Here is a 20,816-nt window from a genome sequence, read left to right on the forward strand (position 1 = left end):
AGCTCTCCTGCATACGTTACGGGACTATTACTCACAGAAGAAATTGTTGGGTCACAACACTGAAGGTTACTTATGCATGGTGCCACATTACAGAGCTTGGCAACACGCATCAGGTAATACGGCCACTTTCTTCGAAAACATCAGATTTCGCCGATAAACACATTTTGCGTAAATTCTTTCAAAAATGACTTAAATTAATCAAACAAGAAAGTTATACTTAATAGCAGGGTAGCATGATCGAGATACTGCCGTACACATCACACACTGATTTTATCATACAAGTTTTATAACGTTTATCCACCCGATTAACGTTTTTGTAATTATGATCACCCATAATTTAAGTTCATTTTAAGTTCTGAGAAAAATTACTGCACCAACAGGAAGGGAAAGTGAGTACTCGTTTGACGTTTGACTGATATGTCATTTAGATTCTTAATAATAAATTTTAGACACCATAAAATTTTAACAAAGTTGTGCCAGCTTGCTAATTATATTTTTGTTAATTGTTGGCGAACTGGCAATAGTACGACTCACTGCAACATTTCAAATTAATCCGCATGATAGCGTGTATCTTCCTGTATAATTGCACATACTTAGCATCAAGGATACAGAAATGGTAAATTCATAGTGGAGCAAATTGTGAGATTAAAGCCAGGTACTTACGGGGAATCCAGACCGTGGTTACTCTAAGACGCTATAGTGAAGGTACTGTGTAGGCCTACGATGGCCAGTGGACCGGTGACAGGTAGTGCAGAAATTCAAAAGCAGGCTTCGAATTTAACTACGAACATTCTTGAGGGTCCCACTTGAGGTTCAGTCGCGGTTTATACTCTGGCTTTATTTCGTGGTTTCTCGGACTTCGCCGATAATTACGAGAGAGGCGAAAGAGAACTTCCAACATTTTTTAGTAGGTTATGCTGATTGGATGTTTGGATTTAGACTTTGCTGATGGTACCAAGGGAGCATCCAGTTTAAACTCTCAGCATACTCCAGCAACTGTTTTATTTTACTCCATTGTATCACAAGCAGTTCGTCTCGGTTACATCAACAACAACACCATTCCAAAATTTATTTATTGTGGACCTTTAGGAGCTCACAGCACCAGATGCGACAACCCCCTTTCCAATCACACACAGGTAACAATGTGGCTGGATTCTGGTTCAAATGGCCGTTACAGCCGTACCTCAGCTGATGTTTTTATTATTCCTGACAGCAGTCACGTCACACTACGTAGTATGTGCAGTTTTCAAACTTTCTGGCAGATTGTAAAGATCCATTCCGGAAATAACCCCGTGCCCTGTGGTAAGCACGGGAACTAAGAACTTGGCTGTCGTGTGCCCAACGAATACATCATCAAAATGGTTCAAATGGCTCTGAGCACTATGGGACTCAACTTCTGAGATCATCAGCCCCTAGAACTTAAAATTACTTAAACCTAACTAATCTAAGGACATCACACACATCCATGCCCGAGGCAGGATTCGAACCTGCGACCGGAGCGGTCTCGCGGTTCCAGACTGCAGCACCTAGAACCGCACGGCCAAATACATCATCATCACCATCATCATCATAATTATCATCATCACCACCACCATCATCGTCGTCATCATTTTTCCGCTATATCTTTTCTTCCAACTGTGCTGTCCACAGCTCGTGGTCTCGCGGTCGCGTTCTCGCTTCCCGAGCACGGGGTCCCGGTTTCGATTCTTGTTGGGGTCAGGGATTTTTACCAGCCTCGAGATGACTGGGTGTTTGCGTTGTCCTCATCATTTCATCATCATTCATGAAAGAGGAGAGACTGGATTGAGCAAACGTTGGTAATTTGTACGGGAGCTGATAACACCGCAGTTGAGCGCCCCACAAACCAAACATCATCATCATCATCCAACTGTGCCAGCTTACACAAAACTCCAAAAATGCATAATCACACCAGAGATTCAATGTAAACGCGGATTGCTGTATGTAGCAATGCTAACGAAGGGCTTTTGAACATTTCATTCCAAAGCGAGTTTCATGTTGTATTCTGTTCCTGTATATTCACCACGATGTACTGTGGACTGTGGAGAGTAGCACAAAATTAACGTGGAAATAAAGCATTTCCGTATTCATGTCCATGTAACATACAGGGTGTTTAAAAAAAGTCCCATATTTCAACAAGAGATAGTACAGGTCAAAAATATGAGAAAACTTTCAATAATCATAGGTCTAGAACTCAGTACCTGTTGAGATATGTGCTGTTAAATATCCGCAGTGCTCTGTCTGCATTTTATTTACATATGACGAAGTATTCATAAGAGACGTCATAGTGGATAACCACATTGCGAACGTGTGGATAGGTGAAAATCCTTGAGCAATCATGGAGGTGAGGCATCAGGATTGGTCCAGTGTCAATGAATGGGTAGGAATTGTCACTGACAGACTCTTAGGGCGAAACACACGAATTACCAGTGCTATTGCAGAACGTTACCCATGCAGGAAGTCAATGGCTGTAGTTTATGCACGAGGGGGCATCACCCCATTTTCACCGATTGTGCGATAGTATCTCACTTCAGCGTTTCAGGGGCTAGGTAGCATGGCCTCCCCTTTCACTAGACCTGATACCGTTGAATTTCTTTCTATGGGCATATTATAGGCACTGGTGTATGCTCAACCCATTGAAGATGCGCAGACGTTACAGGAGCGTGTGACCAACGCATGCAATGTAATCCAAATGGAGTCACGTGTATTTGAAAGAGTGCGTCACTCGTTATGACGAAGAGGTGAAGGATTTGTCAAGGTGCGTGGTAACCACCTACAGCACTTCCTATCGTGTCCGTTTCCACGTAACAGACGGATGGGACTGAGGAGACTGATTGTCGCACCTCTCAACAGGTATTGGTTTCTGACGTAGCATTATGGGAACTTTCCTGCTAGTTTTTACCAGTATTACTTCCTGTAGAAATACGTGCCCTTTTCTTTAAGAAAAGCCTGTATTTTCCTCTTCTAGGGGCAGTTACTGAAAGATCTCGTGTTAAAACACCGAGCAAGGACGTATTGTATTTGGGAGGATGGCGGTTCAAATCCCCGTTCGGTCATCCAGATTTAAGTAAATTCCAGTATGGTTCCATGCAAAGGGCACAATCGATTTTCCTTCTCCATCTTTCCCCAATGCAAGCTTGCCGTCCGTCTCTAACAACGTCGTCGACAACAGAACGATAAACCCTAATCTTCATTTCCTTTCCGTTACTAAACTCGTTGCTTTTCTCTGGATCTTCATTATTTCCTCCAAGACTCCTACCCGTTAAATGTAGCATACTCAGAACCATTACTCACGTATCGTTCGAACGCGGATTTTGTCACCTGTAGCCTCCCCTCAGTGGGCCAAACTTCCAGAGGGTCTTCACAGTGAACCTCAATCTGGCGTCTGCTCTATCCTGCGATAAGTTTTAGTCATTTTTCACTTCAAATGATGCCCAAAACTTACTCGTAGATACACTGCCTGAGAAAAACTACCCAGTCACCATTTACTGAACATTAATATGGGATGTGTCAGCCCTTCGCCTTTATGAATGCTTCAACTCTTCTAGGGACACATTCAGTAAGATGTCTGAACGTCTGTGGAGGAATAGCAGCTCAGTATTCCTCAACAGCCGAAACCAGGAAAAAGTAATGATGTCGGAGGCAGGCATCTGGGCTAAAGTCGACGTTCTAACTCATCACAAAGATGAAACTTCCTGGCAGATTAAAACTGTGTGCCGGACCGAGACTCGAACTCGGGACCTTTGCCTTTCGCGGGTAAGTGCTCTACCAACTGAGCTACCCAAGCACGACTCACGCCCCGACGCGAAAGGCAAAGGTCCCGAGTTCGAGTCTCGGTCCGGCACACAGTTTTAATCTGCCAGGAAGTTTGATATCAGCACACACTCCGCTGCAGAGTGAGAGTCTCATTCTCATCACAAAGATGTTTCACTGTGTTCGGGTTCGGTATCTGGGCAAGCCAGTCCATTTCAGGAATGTAGTTGTCCGCTAATTATGTCCTCATAGGTTTGCTTTATTACAGGCTCCATTTTCATGCTGATTTAATCATTATCTCCGATCTGCTCCTCCATATTTTACCGTTAGCACTACGGTTAATGGCAGGAAACGTTATACAGGCATTCTCCAAACCTAATCGCTTCCATCGATTTGCCGCAGGGTATAGCGTAATTCCCCACTCCAAAAGCACTCGTTTTCAGTCATTTATGGCCAGTGGCACCGCTCTTTACACCACATCAAGCATCGCTTAGCAATGCTGGGTTATGGGGAGCTGCTCGACCATTGGTCCGCGTTCTTTTTAACTCCAGACTAACTGTCATTGTGTTAGCTGGACTGCTGGTAGAACTTCGGAGCTCACTCATGATTCCTTCCGCTGATTTCACGCGATTTCTTACAACCACCCGCCGCAATGGTCGATGGTCCCTGTCTGTCCGTCCGTGAGGTTTGCGTGGGCTTAGCTTAGCTGTGGTTGTTCCTTTGTGTTTCCACTTCACAATCGCATCACCAACAGTTTACTTAGGTAACTTTAGAAGGGTAGAAATTTGCCTGATGGATTTGTTACTCAGATGGCATCCACTGACTAATCCACATTCGAAGTTACAGAGTTTTCCAGACCAAATCATCCTGCTGTTACTGCTGCCCCACTGACAACACAATACTCCCCCGCCTCTCGAAGCATCTCGTTGTCAGTTCCGCATAACATAGGGGTGTGCGGATACTTTAGACTAGATAGTGTATTTAACTGATGTAATTGTTTCCAGAAATTGTTCGGCAATCGTTTAATCAAACAATAACGAGATTTTCCACCTACTTATGATCGGTAGGTAACATTCTTGATACTGAGGGACAACCGACAATATCTGCACCAAGCGTCGATCCTCTACAGGTGTTGCTCCATTTTTTCTGTTTTTTCTAGTGCTGCGATATCTTTACATACAAAACCATCATTTTCTGTCATGGTCCTTTTGATGCTATCCGCTATGCCATTTATGTGAATTCCGAACAGTGATACTCCTATAACTCTTCCATGGACAACACCCGAAGTGATTTTTATGTTTGAATTCTCTCTCCGTTAAGAACGACGTGATGTGATTTGTTTGTTTGGAACTATTAACTGCTGATATTTCTTACGCTCGTATTTTGCCTATTAGGCAACAGTACGTAACTGTATCGAGCACCTTCGGAATTCAGGGTTCATAGTTTCACAAAGGTAAAAAGTCGGTCGTCAGCTTGTTCTTGTTCAGCTGACGACTGATTTTTTTTTTTTTTTTTATCTCTGTTAAGATATTCTACAGCTGCCGAACTATAGCTATGAACAGAATCGTAACATGGTTCCATCCTGAGTCTCGATATCTTCTGTTGTCATTTTCTCGTGGACGATTAGAGTGAGCGATCCCAACAGAGGAGATTCTCAGGCTCCATAAATCCCGTAATACGCGTACATAAAGCTCTACAACAGACATTGAGTTTAAACTTAAGAGTTTGATGGTGAGCGGGACTGACCGCCGGGTGTCTCCGCGGGCGCCTAACAAGATCTGCCCCAGCGCCACGGCGACGCTGAGCGGCGACACGATGAAGTTCCCGCCGTGCTCCTCGGCGCCAGCGACCACCCTCTTCAGCCGTATCACCACCTCGAACAGAGCCTTCACGGCGTTCTTGTAGTGGTCGGCCACAATCTCCTGCTTCTCGACGAACGGTGACGAGATGTCTTCCGGGAAGGAAATCTTATCGCTATCAAAGCCCTCCTTCCGGCCGCGGCTCACCTCCAGTGCGGGATGTGCGCACACGAGACCAAGCAGCAGCATGCATACGTACAGCTTCATCGTGCCTGAAACAAACGTACAGCGCTGTCAGGCATCTCAAGCAGGAGATAGTCTACAGTTATGAATCGAAGAACGTAAACGGGAGGTAGTAACTGGAAAAGGAATGGAACTGGGTTGCGGTCTATCCCCTATGTTCTTCAAACTATACGTGTAGGAAACGAAAGAAAAACTTGAAAAGGGAATTAAAGTTTTGGAAGAAGAAATAAATCATTGCTCGAGTGAAACGGAAGTGATAGCTGGCATTCCCCAAGGAACTGTTATAGGCCCTCTGCTATTCATAATCTATATAAACGACTTAGGAGGCAATCTGATCAGCCACAGTGGATTGTTTGCAGCTGGTGCTGTCATTTACGGTCTAGTAAAGTCATCAGAAGATCAAAACCAATTGTCAAATGATTTAGAAAAGATATTTACATGACGCGAAAAGTGGTAGTTAACTCTAAAGCGGCAAAAGTGTGAAGTCATGCACAAGAGTACTAAAAGGAATCCCTTGAATTTCGGTTACATGATAAATCACACAAATCTACAGACACTTAGAAGGTGCAACAGGTCTACTAAAGAGACGGCCTGCACTATGGTTCTCCGTTCTCTGCTACATTACTGTTGTGCACGGTGTGATCCTTACCAGAAAGGATTGACTGAGGACATTGAAGAGCGGCTCGTTTTGCATTATCGCGAAGTAGAAGAGATAGCGTCACGGATATGGTAACACGAGTTGAGGTAGCAGTCATTAAAAAAAGGCGTATTCCGCTACAGAGAGATTTTTTTTCACGAAGTTTCATTCACCGGCCTTCTCCACTGAATACGAAAATATTTTGTTGACATCAACCTACACAGGGATAAACTATCGTTGTAATCAAGTAAGAGAAATCAGACTGAAATGACTGAAATGTTCGATTTTCCCGCAGCGCTATTAACGTATGGAACCGTAGAGAAATAGTGTGAAACTGGTACGATGAATCCTCTACCAGGCACTTAAGTGGGAGTTGACGAGTGGTCATGTAGACGTAGTGTTTTGTTTGCCAATGACTTTGTCATTCTATCAGAGACGGCAAAGAACTGGAAAAGTTTAGGTGAACAGAATGGATAATCCCTTCAAATGAAGCTATAAGATGAGAATCAACAAAAGTAAAACTAGTTTAAAGTAGTGTAGTTGAATTTATTTGATGATTTTGATGAAATTGTACAGAATGATTTTCCTAAATGGGGACAAACTACGGGAAACAGTCCCTGAGAGTATCTTTGACAGTGTAGGCACGCATGAGAACATACCAGGTTCCTGGAAATGTTCTGTCATAGTGTCTTAGCCCCACACTGAAGAGGGCAGAAGTGCGTCCATGGTCGAAATATACATAAGTGAAACGAAAGATAGAGGTGAAAATGAAATTTCATTTCAAGGACAAGTAGTGAGTGGCAGACGTCATAGCCAACATAATTGACCTCTTGAACGTTGAAATACTAGTGCAGGCAGAACATTCCCACTTGCCTGGTGTGTTCTCATGTGTCCCTTCAATCACTGAAAGGTGCACTGTCAAATATCTTTTAACCTCCACCTCCAAGTGGGTGTACCTCCTTTGAAACGCATTTAGCCGGCCGCTGTGGTCGAGCGGTTCTAGACGCTACAGTCCGGAACCGCGCTGCTTCTACGGTCGCAGGTTCGAATCCTGCTTCGGGCATGGATGTGTGTGGTGTCCTTAGGTTAGTTTGTTTTAAGTAGTCCTAAGTCTAAGGGACTGATGACCTCCGATGTTAAGTCCCATAGTGCTTAGAGCCATTTAATTTGAGCCAAACGCATTTACGGCCACATGCCGATGTGATCTTTTTTGCTCCTTGTCCTATCATGGATCGCTTCCAGTTGTTTGTCCTCGTTTATCAAAATTACCCTTATTTCGAAATTACATACAAAAAGCATAGATGAGTTCTGCTAATGGAGCAGCGAAATAACTGACGATGGCATAAATTAAGAGGATATAAAACGCAAGCTGGCAATAGTATGGAAAGCTTTTCTGAAAGGGAGAGAAACACGTTAACATCGAATGTATGTCTAAATGTCTAGAAGTCTTTTCTGAAACTACTTGTTTCGAGTGTTTCCTTGTAAGGAAGGGAAACGTGGAAGATACACAGTAGATACAGGAAGAGTATAGAAGCCCCTAAAGCGCGACTTTCCGAAAAAAAAAATACTGAAGACGTCATAGGTAGATCGAATAACCTACGATGAGATAGCGAAACGAGTTGGGCAGGACAGATCTTGATGACAGAATTTGACTACAATAAGGGATAGGTTGATAGGCTACCTCCATAGGCACTTAAGTAGTAGTTAATTTGTTACTGGAGGAAGTGTCGGGAGGAGATTGGTGATAAAAACTGCAAATAGAGACTGAGACTTGACTACAGCAGGAAGATTCTACATCTTTATCTACATCTACATCTATACTCCGCCAACCACTGTGAATTTTAAGAGCAAAAAACTGACAAATCGTTTTCTTTCTTGGCCTTCTTCCTACGAGACTACTGCGCTTGTCATGGTTGAGGTGTTAAAGTTCACAAAATTTTGAGGTAAAATTTACTCATGCGTCAAATTTATGATTTGCAATCGCAAGAAGTAGGTTCATTTAATATTCAAGGAAGATTTTAGCGAGAAAAACAAATAAGCTTCAAACAGCTAAGACCGATTCAGCTGCAGGCCTGAGAGGGTGAGAGTTGTTTCTGGAAGAAGGAGACATACAGCTATAAACCAGCCGTAAAGGACCCAACGTGAGAGAATGTGATAGTTGGACTGTTTTGAATGAATAAAGTGTACCGTGAAGTTTAACGGGTATTAGTCTAATTTAATATGTTTATGTTGTATATAAGAAACTGTATACGAAGTCTGTAATTACCCACTTCTCTGGCCAAATGATTCTCGCTAAATGTCAACAATTAAATAAAAAAAAGAGGGTAAGAGGATAGCAACGCCTCACGTGATTCACATGCGCTATGGCTCGGCTCTGGCTCTGGCTCTGAGCGCTATGGGACTAAATATGTGAGGTCATGAGTCCCCTAGAACTTAGAACTACTTAAACCTACCTAACCTAAGGATATCACACACGTCCATGCCTGAGGCAGGATTCGAACCTGCGACCGTAGCGGTCGCGCGGTTCCGGACTAAAGCGTCTAGAACCGCGCGGCCACACCGGCCGGTAAAGCGCTATGGCTTAGACGGTTTTTGTAAGCCAGTTTGAAGTGGTTTCCCGACTTCATAGACCACAGGCGCCTTGTATCTATTTGTTTGTATCGACTTCCCCTACACCACTGTGGTGTCAAAACTGGCAGAAGTAAAGCTGTGAGTACCGGGCGTGAGTCGTGCTTCGGTAGCTCAGATGGTAGAGCACTTGCCCGCGAAAGGCAAAGGTCCCGAGTTCGAGTCTCGGTCGGACACACAGTTTTAATCTGCCAGGAAGTTTCATATCAGCGCACACTCCGCTGCAGAGTTAAAATCTCATTCTCGTGCACTATTCCTCCGTTGACAAAAATTCTGATAGCCCTGCAAAAAGTTAAAATCTTGTGACTGTGCCGGCCGTGGTGGCCGTGCGGTTCTAGGCGCTGCAGTCCGGAACCGCAGGACTGCTACGGTCGTAGGTTCGAATTCTGCCTCGGGCATGGATGTGTGTGATGTCCTTAGGTTAGTTAGGTTTAAGTAGTTCTAAGTTCTAGGGGATTGATGACCTAAGATGTTAAGTCCCATAGTGCTCAGAGCCATTTGAACCATTTTTTTCTTGTGACTATATAACTCCGTTTTACAATAACAAAAACGCATTTAGGCTAGTTTTCATCAGGAAAGACACATTCTTATCTTTGGTAGTTGTAAACAATTATCGTTTACATCATGTATTACACAATCGCTATGTTATTTCACTTGGCCTGTCGTGGCCGTTATCGGAAACCGCTACGTGACGTTACAGTAAACAAAAACCATATCTATTTTTTAAACTACCGTATACACTGTGGAAGTCCGAACAGCTTCCCGAGTAAGTTGTCTTGTTGTTGGAACAGCAGACCACGTTCGTAAGGGCTTCAAGCGCACAGGTAAACACACGAGCTCACCCAAGCGCCCTCACTCTTAGGTGCAATAATAATGCTGTCGACTAATAGAATAGCATGGAGAGTATTCTCAAACTGTCTTCGGGCAATACGACAACAACAATAACGCCAACATAGAATGTCACCTTCTGATTCACAGTCACATAACAATTAAAAGTTTCGTGTATAATTGTGAACAAATTTTGTTATTAAACAGCCTCCGAGTTGCTGAATTAAGTAATGCACCAGATACTCGGATGATGAGCTTTGTAATGAATGGCACCATTCGAGAATAACATACAAATTTTCAACTTTTAAAGTACCAAGAAAATAAAATTCAATTCACAATGAATCTGGGATGCTCCTCCACGAATTTCTTGGACATTAGTGTAGATATTATAAGAAAGAAACGCTCATTCAACATTTACGGAAAACAAGAGACACAGGTACTGCAGTGCTTGCCAGCTTCCAGCACCCACAAAGTCAAGAACAAGCAGCTTCCGCTTCCATGGAGCACCACCGTATACCAGTTCCGTTATCCGAACCGATCTCTCAGACAGAATTACGAACAGTCAGAGATCTGATTTTGCTGATGACTGATCAGACTCTACGAAAAAAACGGAAGGCCTAAAATTATTCTACTCTTGTACGCTAACGAACCATTGACAGAGACTGGTGCACTATCCTTCTGTTGACAAAAATTCTGGTAGCTTTATGGAAAAGCTAAAATCTTGCGACTATAGACTTGCGTTTTACAATAACAACAACGTAGTTAAGCTATTTTTCAATAGGAAAGACACATTTTTACCTTTGGTATAATGTGGTGTGAATAAGATAAGCCGCAACCACTGTAGAGCAATCAGGTAGAGGTGTGAGAGACTGTCGTAACATGGGAGAAGCTGGAGACTACGAAAGGCGGATGCAACCTTTATGGGGCATGTTTTAACAGATCACTAGCCATACGATGTACGCTATGATGACCTACGTGTTATTAACAACAGCGGGAAGATGACACTACAGAAAATCCTTAAAATCAAGATACATTTGACATGCGCTTAGTTTTAAGTTAAAAAAATTATATTTTGTAACACCAACACTTTATGTCATTCATAATTTTCAGTCGTTTATACATAATTATTTGCCTGAGTTTTATGTATATGACCACTATTTATGATCATTTCTGATTTTGTACCAAATATCAACCATTTCTGTCAAATGTAGTCTGTGAAAATATTGTATAGATTGCTACTATGTGTATAGGATCGATAGAATTGTAACGATAGGTTACGAACAGCTGGACGGAAGTCCCTCATCTATATCTGCATCTACATGACTATTCAGCAATTCACATTTAAGTGCCTGCCAGACGGTTCATCGAACAACCTTCACACTGTTCCCCTACCGTCCCACTCCCGAACATCGAGGAGGAAAAATGAACACTTAAATCTGTCAGTGCGAGTTCTGATTTCTCTTATTTTACTGCGATGATCATTTCTCCCAATGTGGGTGAGCGCCAACAAAGTATTTCCGTATTTAGAAGAGAAAGTTGGCGGTTGAAATTTCGTGAGTTAATTATTGCCACTTCAACTCGTTTATCGTATCAGTGAAACTCGCAGCTCTACTTCACGATCATAAAAAAACTAGCTGCACTTCTTTTGACACTTTAGATGTCCTCCGCCAGTGCTATCTTGTAAGGATCCCATACCTCACAGCAATACTCCAGAAGAGGACGGACAAGCATAGTTTACGCAGCCTCTTTAGTAGGCCTGTTGCATCTTCTAAGTGTTCTGTCAGTCAAACATGAAACGCAGCCTTCGATTCACCTTCCCCACAACATTTTGTATGTGATAATTTTAATTTTAATTGTTTGCAAGTGTAATCACTAGATAATTACTTGAATTGACGGACATTATATTTGTGTGGTTTATCGTGTAACCGAAATATAGCGCATTCCTTTTGGTACTCAGGTAGATGACGGAACACTTTTCTCCGTTTAGTCTACTACTACTTTTCGCACTGCACAGATGTCTTGTATACATCACTTAGCAACTGTTTTTGATCTTCTGATAACTTTACTAAACGTTAAATGACAGAATCTCTGCAAACAATTACGATGGCTGCTCAGATTGTCTTCTAAATCATTTATACAGATTAAGAACAGTATAGGGCCAATAACACCACATTGGAGAACACCAGGTATCACTTCTGTTTTATTCGAAGACTCTTCGTCAATTAATACCAACCGTGGTCCTTCCGACAGGAAGTCAGGAATCCAATCATAAAATAGAGACGATATTCAGTAGGCACGCAGTTTTATTACTTGTCGCTTATGAGGAACGGTATCAAAAGCCTCTTCTAAATCGAGAAATATGGAAACAGTCAGACAATCCCTGTTAATAGCACCCTTTACTTCATCTGAATAACGAGCTAGTTGTGTTTCACAGTAACGATGTTTCATGAAGCCGTGATGACCACGTGTCAACAGATCGTTTTCTTCGAGGTAATTCATAAAGGTCGAGCACAATACATGTTCCAAAATCTTACTGCAAATCGACATCGGTGATATGAATCTGTGATTCAGCGGATTACTCCTATTTCCTTTCTTCAGTATTGCTGTGACCTAAGCGACTTCCCAGTCTTTAGTTCCAGATCTTTCATCGAGAGATTGGTAAGTATAGAACTATTGTATCAGCGTTCACTGAAAGGAATTAAATCGTTGTAGAACCTGTAGCGGAAGACTTACCTTTATTAAGAGCTTTACGTTACTTCGCTGCACGGAGGATGTCGACTTCAGAGTTTCTTATGTTGGCAGCTGTTCTTGATTCCAATTCTGGAGTATTTACTTTGTCCTCTCTTGTGAAGGAATCCTGAAAAAAAACATTACCATTGTTATCGTGCAGTGAGGATAGTAACAGTGTCTTGCAGCTGATGTATTTTACTTACGACCTGAATCTCAATGGTTTTCTGCCAGATTTTGATACAGAATTTCGTTGTGAAAACTATTAAAAGTATCATGCATTGAAGTCCGTGATAAATTTCGAGCACCAGTTAAGCATCGGCAGTCTTGGAGATTTTGCGTTCCTTTAAATTTGGTATGCGTTTTTCGTTGGTTCTGTAACTGTGTTCTTTCCCATTTTGTGTACCATGGGTTATCAGTTCCGTCTGTCATTAATTTATTTGGTGTAAATCTCTCAACTGCCGTCGAGGCTATTCATTTAATTTTAAGCCACATTTGATAAACGGTTACATACTTTGGAAGGTGTGGAGACTGCCTCTTAGGAAGAAATTAAGCGAATTTGTATCTCCTTTTTTACATTTACTCTTGGTGGATTTGGAGGTTACAGTATTCAGTCTCGCTACACTAATCACTGCATGCGTAAAGATGCTCATTATTTTCTCAGGATTATTTGCTGCTAATAGGTCAAGTACGCTTTCGCAACCATTTGCACTTCGAGTTGGCCCCTGTACAAATTGCTAAAAATAATTGCCAGAGAAAGTATTTAGCACCATTTCGGACGATGTTTTATACCTACCAACGACTTCAAACATCTATTTTCGCCAACATATCGAGGATAGAAATCACCCCAAACTATAAATGTAAGAGTGGAGTACCTGTTTGTAATGAGACTCAAGTTTTCTTCAAACCTTTGGGCAACCGTGTCATCTGAGTCTGGGACTCACTCAAAGGAGCCAGTTATTAATTTATTCCAGTTGTCAAGTATAACCTTTACCCACCTTGACAGCAATTGTCTACTGCAACTTCACTACCAGATAAACTACATGTAACAGCAGCAAACGCTCCACCACCAACAGCATTTAATACATCCTTTCTGAACACCGTCAGGTGCTCTGTAAGATTTTCGTCTGAACATATTTCCGGCCTTAGCCAGCTCACAACACCTACAACGATTTGGGATTCTGTGCTTTCTGTTACAGCTTGGGGTCCAGGTTATTTCTCAACACAATTTACGACTATAATACCGATTGTTCCTCTGTCTATCCTCATTCTGTATTTGACCTTCAGCCTGTGAGAGTGAAGCCTTTTCATGTATTTTCCCGAGGCCCTCTAAGTCCTCTACGCTAGTGAGGCAAAACTGCGGAAGTGGAAAAGATGGTAGGAGCATGAAGAGCGCCCCAACTGAGGACAAAGCAGCAGTCAGTAGTCAGCCTCCATAGGCTACGACACTAAAATCTAAACAACTCGGATAGTTGTTGGTTCCGATAGTAAAGACGTGGTACTTGTTAACAGTGTTCCATGTCAATTGTTACTTGAATGGAGAGCCATGTGTGATCCTTGTAAATGCTGAGCCTCAAACTAAAGAATATTCGCCGACAACGGTGTAGTGTTGTGCTTCTTGGCGTACAGGAAATGTACTCTTTTCTTTAGCATCGTAAACTACATAGACAGATTGTACGACGTGTTCTTTTGTCAGTATAGTTTAATTAACGTGTGCATAAAGACTGTTTTAATCCAAGTCATTCTGACTACGATAGGTTGCTGGCCCAAATCCTAAAGATTAACTTAACGTCATAATTTTAAACGGAACACTGTCTTATTTTCTTAACAAAGATTATCAGTAATTTACGTTTTCTTGAAAAGTAATTCACAGACTGAATCTATTTTCAAAGGTTTAAAAGCTTGTCCTGTTGCATAATGTTGGAATAGAATCAGTTTTTCATGAGAAATCAACCACTAATCTAAAAGCAAATTTATTCTGAGATTATTATTCAACAGTCATTCAAGGTAAACGATTAACAATTTACTAACATGTCACCGTTTGGCAAGTGTTGCAAGTAATGCTCATTTATGTATGCTAATCTTTACGGGACATCTGTGTAGAAAATACAGAACTACAGATAAATTTCTAACGTTACTTTAGTTGTTGCTTAGGTGAAAACCTTACAGAATATTTTCGTAACCGTTAATGTCAGGGAATGACTTGTTGGTTAACTGGTGTTCCACAGTAAAGTAAATAACCAATATTATACGCAAAAGTTATTTCAAAAGCTTTATCATCAAACAGTTAGGGCAGACAATTAATAAATAATTGAAATTTGGGACTCAATTATTGCGATTTCTCTACTCATTAAAAAGTGTGTCAGAATGAGACTGGCGACCGTAATTTTATCTCCCTACACCACATAATTACAGATTTGTGTGACCTAACAAACAATTTGTAGCGTTGTTCTATCGACTGATTATGGTATTTTTTGTAGAAGAATAATGAATTTTGAGCCCGACTGCTTAAATTAACCATTAGTAACACGAACACGGTCAAACGTTTTGTAAAATAAAAGCTGACAGTACTTTTATGGTGTTCTATAAAGGAGCGTGTTTTAAATACAGTTCTGGAAATGTGATTGAACCTGATTACAATATTAAAATAAACTTTCTTATTTATTTTTAAATTGAAACGATTTATTTTGTAATCTGTTTTTTCGTAAACATTTTCTTTCTAATAACTATGACCACGTAAATTATATCTCGCACATCATTTTATTTGTAGCTGCGACCTTATGGTTGGTTGGATGTTTTGGGGAAGACCAGACAGCGAGGTCATCGGTCTCATCGGATTAGGGAAGGACAGGTAGGGAATTCGGCCGTGCCCTTTGAAAGGAACCATCCCGGCATTTGCCGGACGCGGGATTGAACCGTCGCCCTCCCGAATGCGAGTCCAGTGTCGAACCACCGCGCCACCTCGCTCGGTGTGCGACCTTATGATGATGTAAGAAATCGGTAAGTGATTTGTGAGTTAGTAAATGTAACTGTTTCCATTTTTGTTATTAAAAGAACGATTCCTATGAGAATACCCATCTGCCAAAAAGTTTCCAGCTATGAAGTATGTAGCATGTGGCAAAAGTTATGTTAACTGGTGTTCCGCAGTAACGTAAATAACCAATATTATTTCACAATATACATTATTTCACAATATACATAAATTACCTCGTGGATGACATGGGAAGTTCACTGAGACTTTTGGCGGATGATGCTGTGGTATATCGAGAGGTTGTAACAATGGAAAATTGTACTGGAATGCAAGAGGATCTGCAGCGAATTGACGCATGGTGCAGGGAACGGCAATTTAATCTCAGCGTAGACAAGTGTAATGTGCTGCGAATACATAGAAAGATAGATCCCTTATCATTTAGCTACAATATAGCAGGTCAGCAACTGGAATCAGTTAATTTCATAAATTATCTGGGAGTCCGCATTAGGAATGATTTAAAATGGAATGATCATATAAAGTTAATCGTTGGTAAAGCAGATGCCAGACTGAGATTCATTGGAAGAATCCTAAGGAAATTCAGTCCGAAAACAAAGGAAGTAGGTTACAGTACGCTTGTTCGCCCACTGCTTGAATACTGCTCACTGGTGTGGGATTCGTACCAGATAGGGTTGATAGAAGAGATAGAGAAGATCCAACGGTGAGTAGCGCGCTTCGTTGCAGGATCATTTAGTAATCGCGAAAGCGTTACGGAGATAATAGATAAACTCCAGTGGAAGACTCTGCAGGAGAGACGCTCAGTAGCTCGGTACGGCCTTTTGTTGAAGTTTCGAAAACATACCTTCACGGAAGAGTCAAGCAGTATATTGCTCCCTCCTACGTATATCTCGCGAAGAGACCATGAGGATAAAATCAGAGAGATTAGAGCCCACACAGAAGCATACCGACAATGCTTCTTTCCACGAACAATACGAGACTGGAATAGAAGGGAGAGCCGATAGAGGTACTCAAGGTACCCGCCGCCACACACCGTCAGGTGGCTTGCGGAGTATGGATGTAGATGTAGAATATCATCGCGTCATATGTGTGGAACATTGAAACTACAAGGGGTGCACCGATATCTCTGCTCTGAGTTCTGACAAATTATTTAAATAAGGAAATATTCCTCCATGCTGATTTCGTACCTAAAAACCTATACTGTTGTCTACCTACTTCATTCGTATAAGTCTTACGTTGTGACTTCCATATGTAAGACAGAAAATTTCTTGACACGACCAGGGCTCCTTCGCCCCTCCCCCCCACTCTCCCCCCCCCCCCCTCCTTTTGCCATTGCTACGGTGTCCGGTTATGCCTTATCACTTCCCGTCTTTGTTACTCGTATATTTCACTCTTCTCCTATCGAACGATTTTAAAGACATTTGCTTTGACAATAGCTCAATGTCTGAGAGTATTTTCAATTCGTTTCATTCTTACCTAAATTTTTAGTATTCCAGATCACCATAGATTTCTTTTTTATCATTTCAGACTTCAACCAGCTGTTCATTACTAGTTACCTATGGTCTGAATCTTTGTTCACATCCGGGTATGTTTTGCAGTTCAGAATGTGATATCAAAATCTTTATCTTCGTCTAACCGCGATGTACAATGATGGAAAAAAATCGAAGCACCAAGAAGGAGTTGTGCGACATAAACAAAAGTTGGTAGTTCTGTTTCTACATCTGAAAGATTATATCTATTTAAATTTCGCACCAGTCGCATAAGATTGGCTCTAGAAGTGTCACTATCTGTGTGCCGTTTGCTTTAAATACACGTTGTAACGGTCATGAGCGCTAGTTACCTTTGAGATTGGATGTTAGTCAAGAGTGCCTTTAAGGCGACAAATACGCCATTTTCAACACTTCACTGAGTTTGAACGAGGACGGATAATAGGGCTACTAGGCTGTGGAAGTTCCTTCTGCGATATTGCAGAAAGACTTGACAGGAATGTAGCCACTCTACACGACTGCTGGCAGCGGTAGTCACGAGAATGTACGGTCTCATGAAGACTAGGGATGCGGACAACCACGTGGGTCTACCGCGACGGAAGACCATGGTGTTAGGCGTGTGGCTCTGGCGCATCGTACTGCATCTGCTGCAGCAATCTGAGCAGCAGTTGGCACCACAGTAACAAAACGAACTGTTACAAATCGCTTGCTTCAAGGAGAGCCGAGCACATTTCACTGATCCCAAACCACCGCCATTTGTGACTTCAGCGAGCAGTTCTAGGCGCTTCAGTCTGGAACCGCGCGACCGCTACGGTCGCACGTTCGAATCCTACCTTGAGCATGAATGTGTGAGATGTCCTTAGGTTAGTTAGGCTTAAGTAGTTCTAAGTTCTAGGGGACTGATGACCTAAAATGTTAAGTCCCATAGTGCTCAGAGCCATTTGAACCTTCTTTTTTTCTTTTTGTGACTTCAGTGGTATCAAGCTAGAGCTGATTGGAGTGTAAGGTGGAGGTCCGTTCTTTTTTTCTGATGAAAGCTGGTTCTGCCTCGTCGCCAGTGCTGTTATTGTGTTGGTTAGACCTGCAACCAACCTATGTGTGTGCTAGACACACTGGAACTCTCCTGGAGTTATGGTCTGGGTTGCGATTTCGTATGACAGCAGGGGCATTGTCGTGGTCATCGCCCGCACCCTAACTGCAAATTTGTACGTTAATCTGGTGATTCGACCCGTTGCATTGTCATTCATGAACAGCATTCAATGGAGTATTTCCCAAAAGGTTTGCGCTCGCACACACGCTGCGGTTGTAACCCAACATGCTCTAAACATCCCTGTATTGACTGGCCAACTGCAACAGGCATGAAACTCCATCCCACAAACTGATATCCAGAACCTGTACAACACAACGCACGCACGTCAGCATGCTTGCAGTCAATATTCTGGCGGCTACACCCGTTATTAATGCCACGGCATTTCACATTTGCAATGACTTATCTCGTGCCTACGTCACCCCGTGATCTTGCAGTGTTAAGCACTGAAATGTGTTACCTAGACAAATGTATTCCCGAAATTTCATTACTGTACATTAATTAGTTCTTGATACTGCGATTTTTTTACCACCAGTGTATTTTTGTTGACATCTAACTGTTTCTTAATCTTTTCCAAGTACACCTTTATTCCTCTTACCTTGGAAGCGTGTGTTCACTAAATCCGGTTGAAACCAACCCCAGGAGCTTTTTCCTTCCTCATCTCCCCTCCTCCTTTCCCTCACTCCTTTACTACAGTTCTTATTCCCCAGTATCCCTACCTTCCATTTCCTGCCTTATAAATATGTTAAAATTGCCTAGGATTATCAAATTTTCACACCCTTGACACATTTTACAAATTCCGCGATTTTCTCTATCTGCTTTCAATTTCACCTCATCAATTGATAAAAAGTCTTACTTTTATTTTCTCGTCTCGTTTTTCAGATTTTCCAGTTTCCTCCAACATTCAGACCTCCAAGACTTCACGCTCCGACTCTTGGAATGTTAATAATATTTAGCAAACGCAAGCATCACCTGCATGGCTGCAGCGACCTTTGTAATCAGTGTACGGATTTAGTGGCACAATCATTAGATTAAATGGTTCAAATGGCTCTGAGCGCTATGGGACCTAACTTCTGAGGTCCTCAGTCCCCTAGAACTTAGAACTACTTAAACCTAACGAAACTCAGGACATCACACACATCCATGCCCGAGGCAGGATTCGAGCCTGCGACCGTAGCGGTCGCGCAGTTCCAGACTGTAGCGCCTAGAACCGCTCGGCTTCTCCGGCCGGCTAATCATTTGATTAGCTTCGGTAGGCAGATGCGAATTGTCCTGCGATGGGACCGAGCGGTGCTTTAAAACTATGACGTGTTCAAAAATGGTTCAAATGGCTCTGAGCACTATGGGACTTAACTGCTGTGGTCATCAGTCCCCTAGAACTTAGAACTACTTAAACCTAACTAACCTAAGGACATCACACACATCCATGCCCGAGGCAGGATTCGAACCTGCGACCGTAGCGGTCACGCGGTTCCAGATCGTAGCGCCTAGAACCGCACGGCCACTCCGGCCGGCTATGACGTGTTACCACCGAGGCAATTAATAGCTGAGTGGTCTTTCGGCTGATAAACAAAACTAGTCAAACACAAATAAAATAATATGCGATCTGTGGCAGTAGTCAGCCTTTGTCTTCGTAATCTTAATAATCCCTTCCTGAACAGTCGCCTCCCATAGATCCCAACTGACGACTACTTTAGCGCCAGAAATTTTGTTTCAATGAATGAGGTCATCGTGAATTTTAGAGACTGCATGTTCTATGATACACTTTACGTTATGCTGAATTCAGTGATTCACAACATCCTCTGCATTATCATGTCGATGATAATTGTTGGCTCTTCCACCTTTTGGGGTACTTTCTCACTCCAAGGACAAGAGAGAGTTCAGAACCTACATCGTCTGTAGTTAAACGGCAAGATGTCAAAGAACAGACACAAAAAGAATAGGATTTCATTATATTGTCATGATTTAAATTTCTTTTTAAATGTAAACAAGATCAGTCCCATCTACTGCTTAGTAACATCCATACAACGCAAACATAAATAAGATGCTCGTAATCAGAAAATAGCCTATGTTACAGCCAAAAGACTCATAATGGCAATACCCTGTCAGGAAATTTTACCATTTCCACGACACGTAATGAAATACCGCTTGCTTTCTCGTGACTCTGCTGGAAAGAGGTGGAAGTGCGCCAGCACAACGCTCGAAAGGCGTCCCTTGAAATTTCTTTCACCCCTCGAGAAGCAAGTCCCCAGCGGCCATGCGCCGCTCCTGTCACTTTTCATTTCTGTTTCCGCACCATCCAACAGACGTCTAGTGCGCCTTGTAGAATCAACTCAGCCGCGAAATTTCCTCTCTCTGCAATTTCGACACTCAGAATCGTAAGCGCAGATATGGCAGCGGTAGTCTCTCCTTGACTGAATGTACGTTTCTCTGTTTGAAAACTACCAGCAACAGACAATTGCAAATAAATAAAGTGAGTTGGTCGTCTTTTTCTACGAAACATCGTTAACATAATTTTTCCTCGATGGAAAGCAGGGAAAAGGATGTGTGAAGTGGACTGGGTGAACGGGGTGGCGGAATTATCTTAAACGCTTGTGAAACCTGAGAATTGAATTGGAAATGG

General features: G+C 42.2%; 1 protein-coding gene across 1 annotated transcript in view; it reads right to left on the minus strand.

Annotated features, from left to right (window-relative positions):
* Positions 1-20,816, minus strand: part of LOC124721762 (serpin A3-1-like) — a 148,619-nt gene that overhangs the window by 87,531 nt on the left and 40,272 nt on the right. Inside the window, exons 2-3 of the mRNA XM_047246871.1 lie at positions 12,640-12,763; positions 5,518-5,842 (exon numbers count right to left, since the gene is read on the minus strand). Of these exons, the coding sequence (XP_047102827.1) occupies positions 5,518-5,837 (320 nt within the window). The 5' untranslated portion in view covers positions 5,838-5,842; positions 12,640-12,763. The remainder of the gene's footprint in view (positions 1-5,517; positions 5,843-12,639; positions 12,764-20,816) is intronic.

Source organism: Schistocerca piceifrons, chromosome X (assembly GCF_021461385.2).
Source record: "Schistocerca piceifrons isolate TAMUIC-IGC-003096 chromosome X, iqSchPice1.1, whole genome shotgun sequence".
NCBI lineage: Eukaryota > Metazoa > Arthropoda > Insecta > Orthoptera > Acrididae > Schistocerca > Schistocerca piceifrons.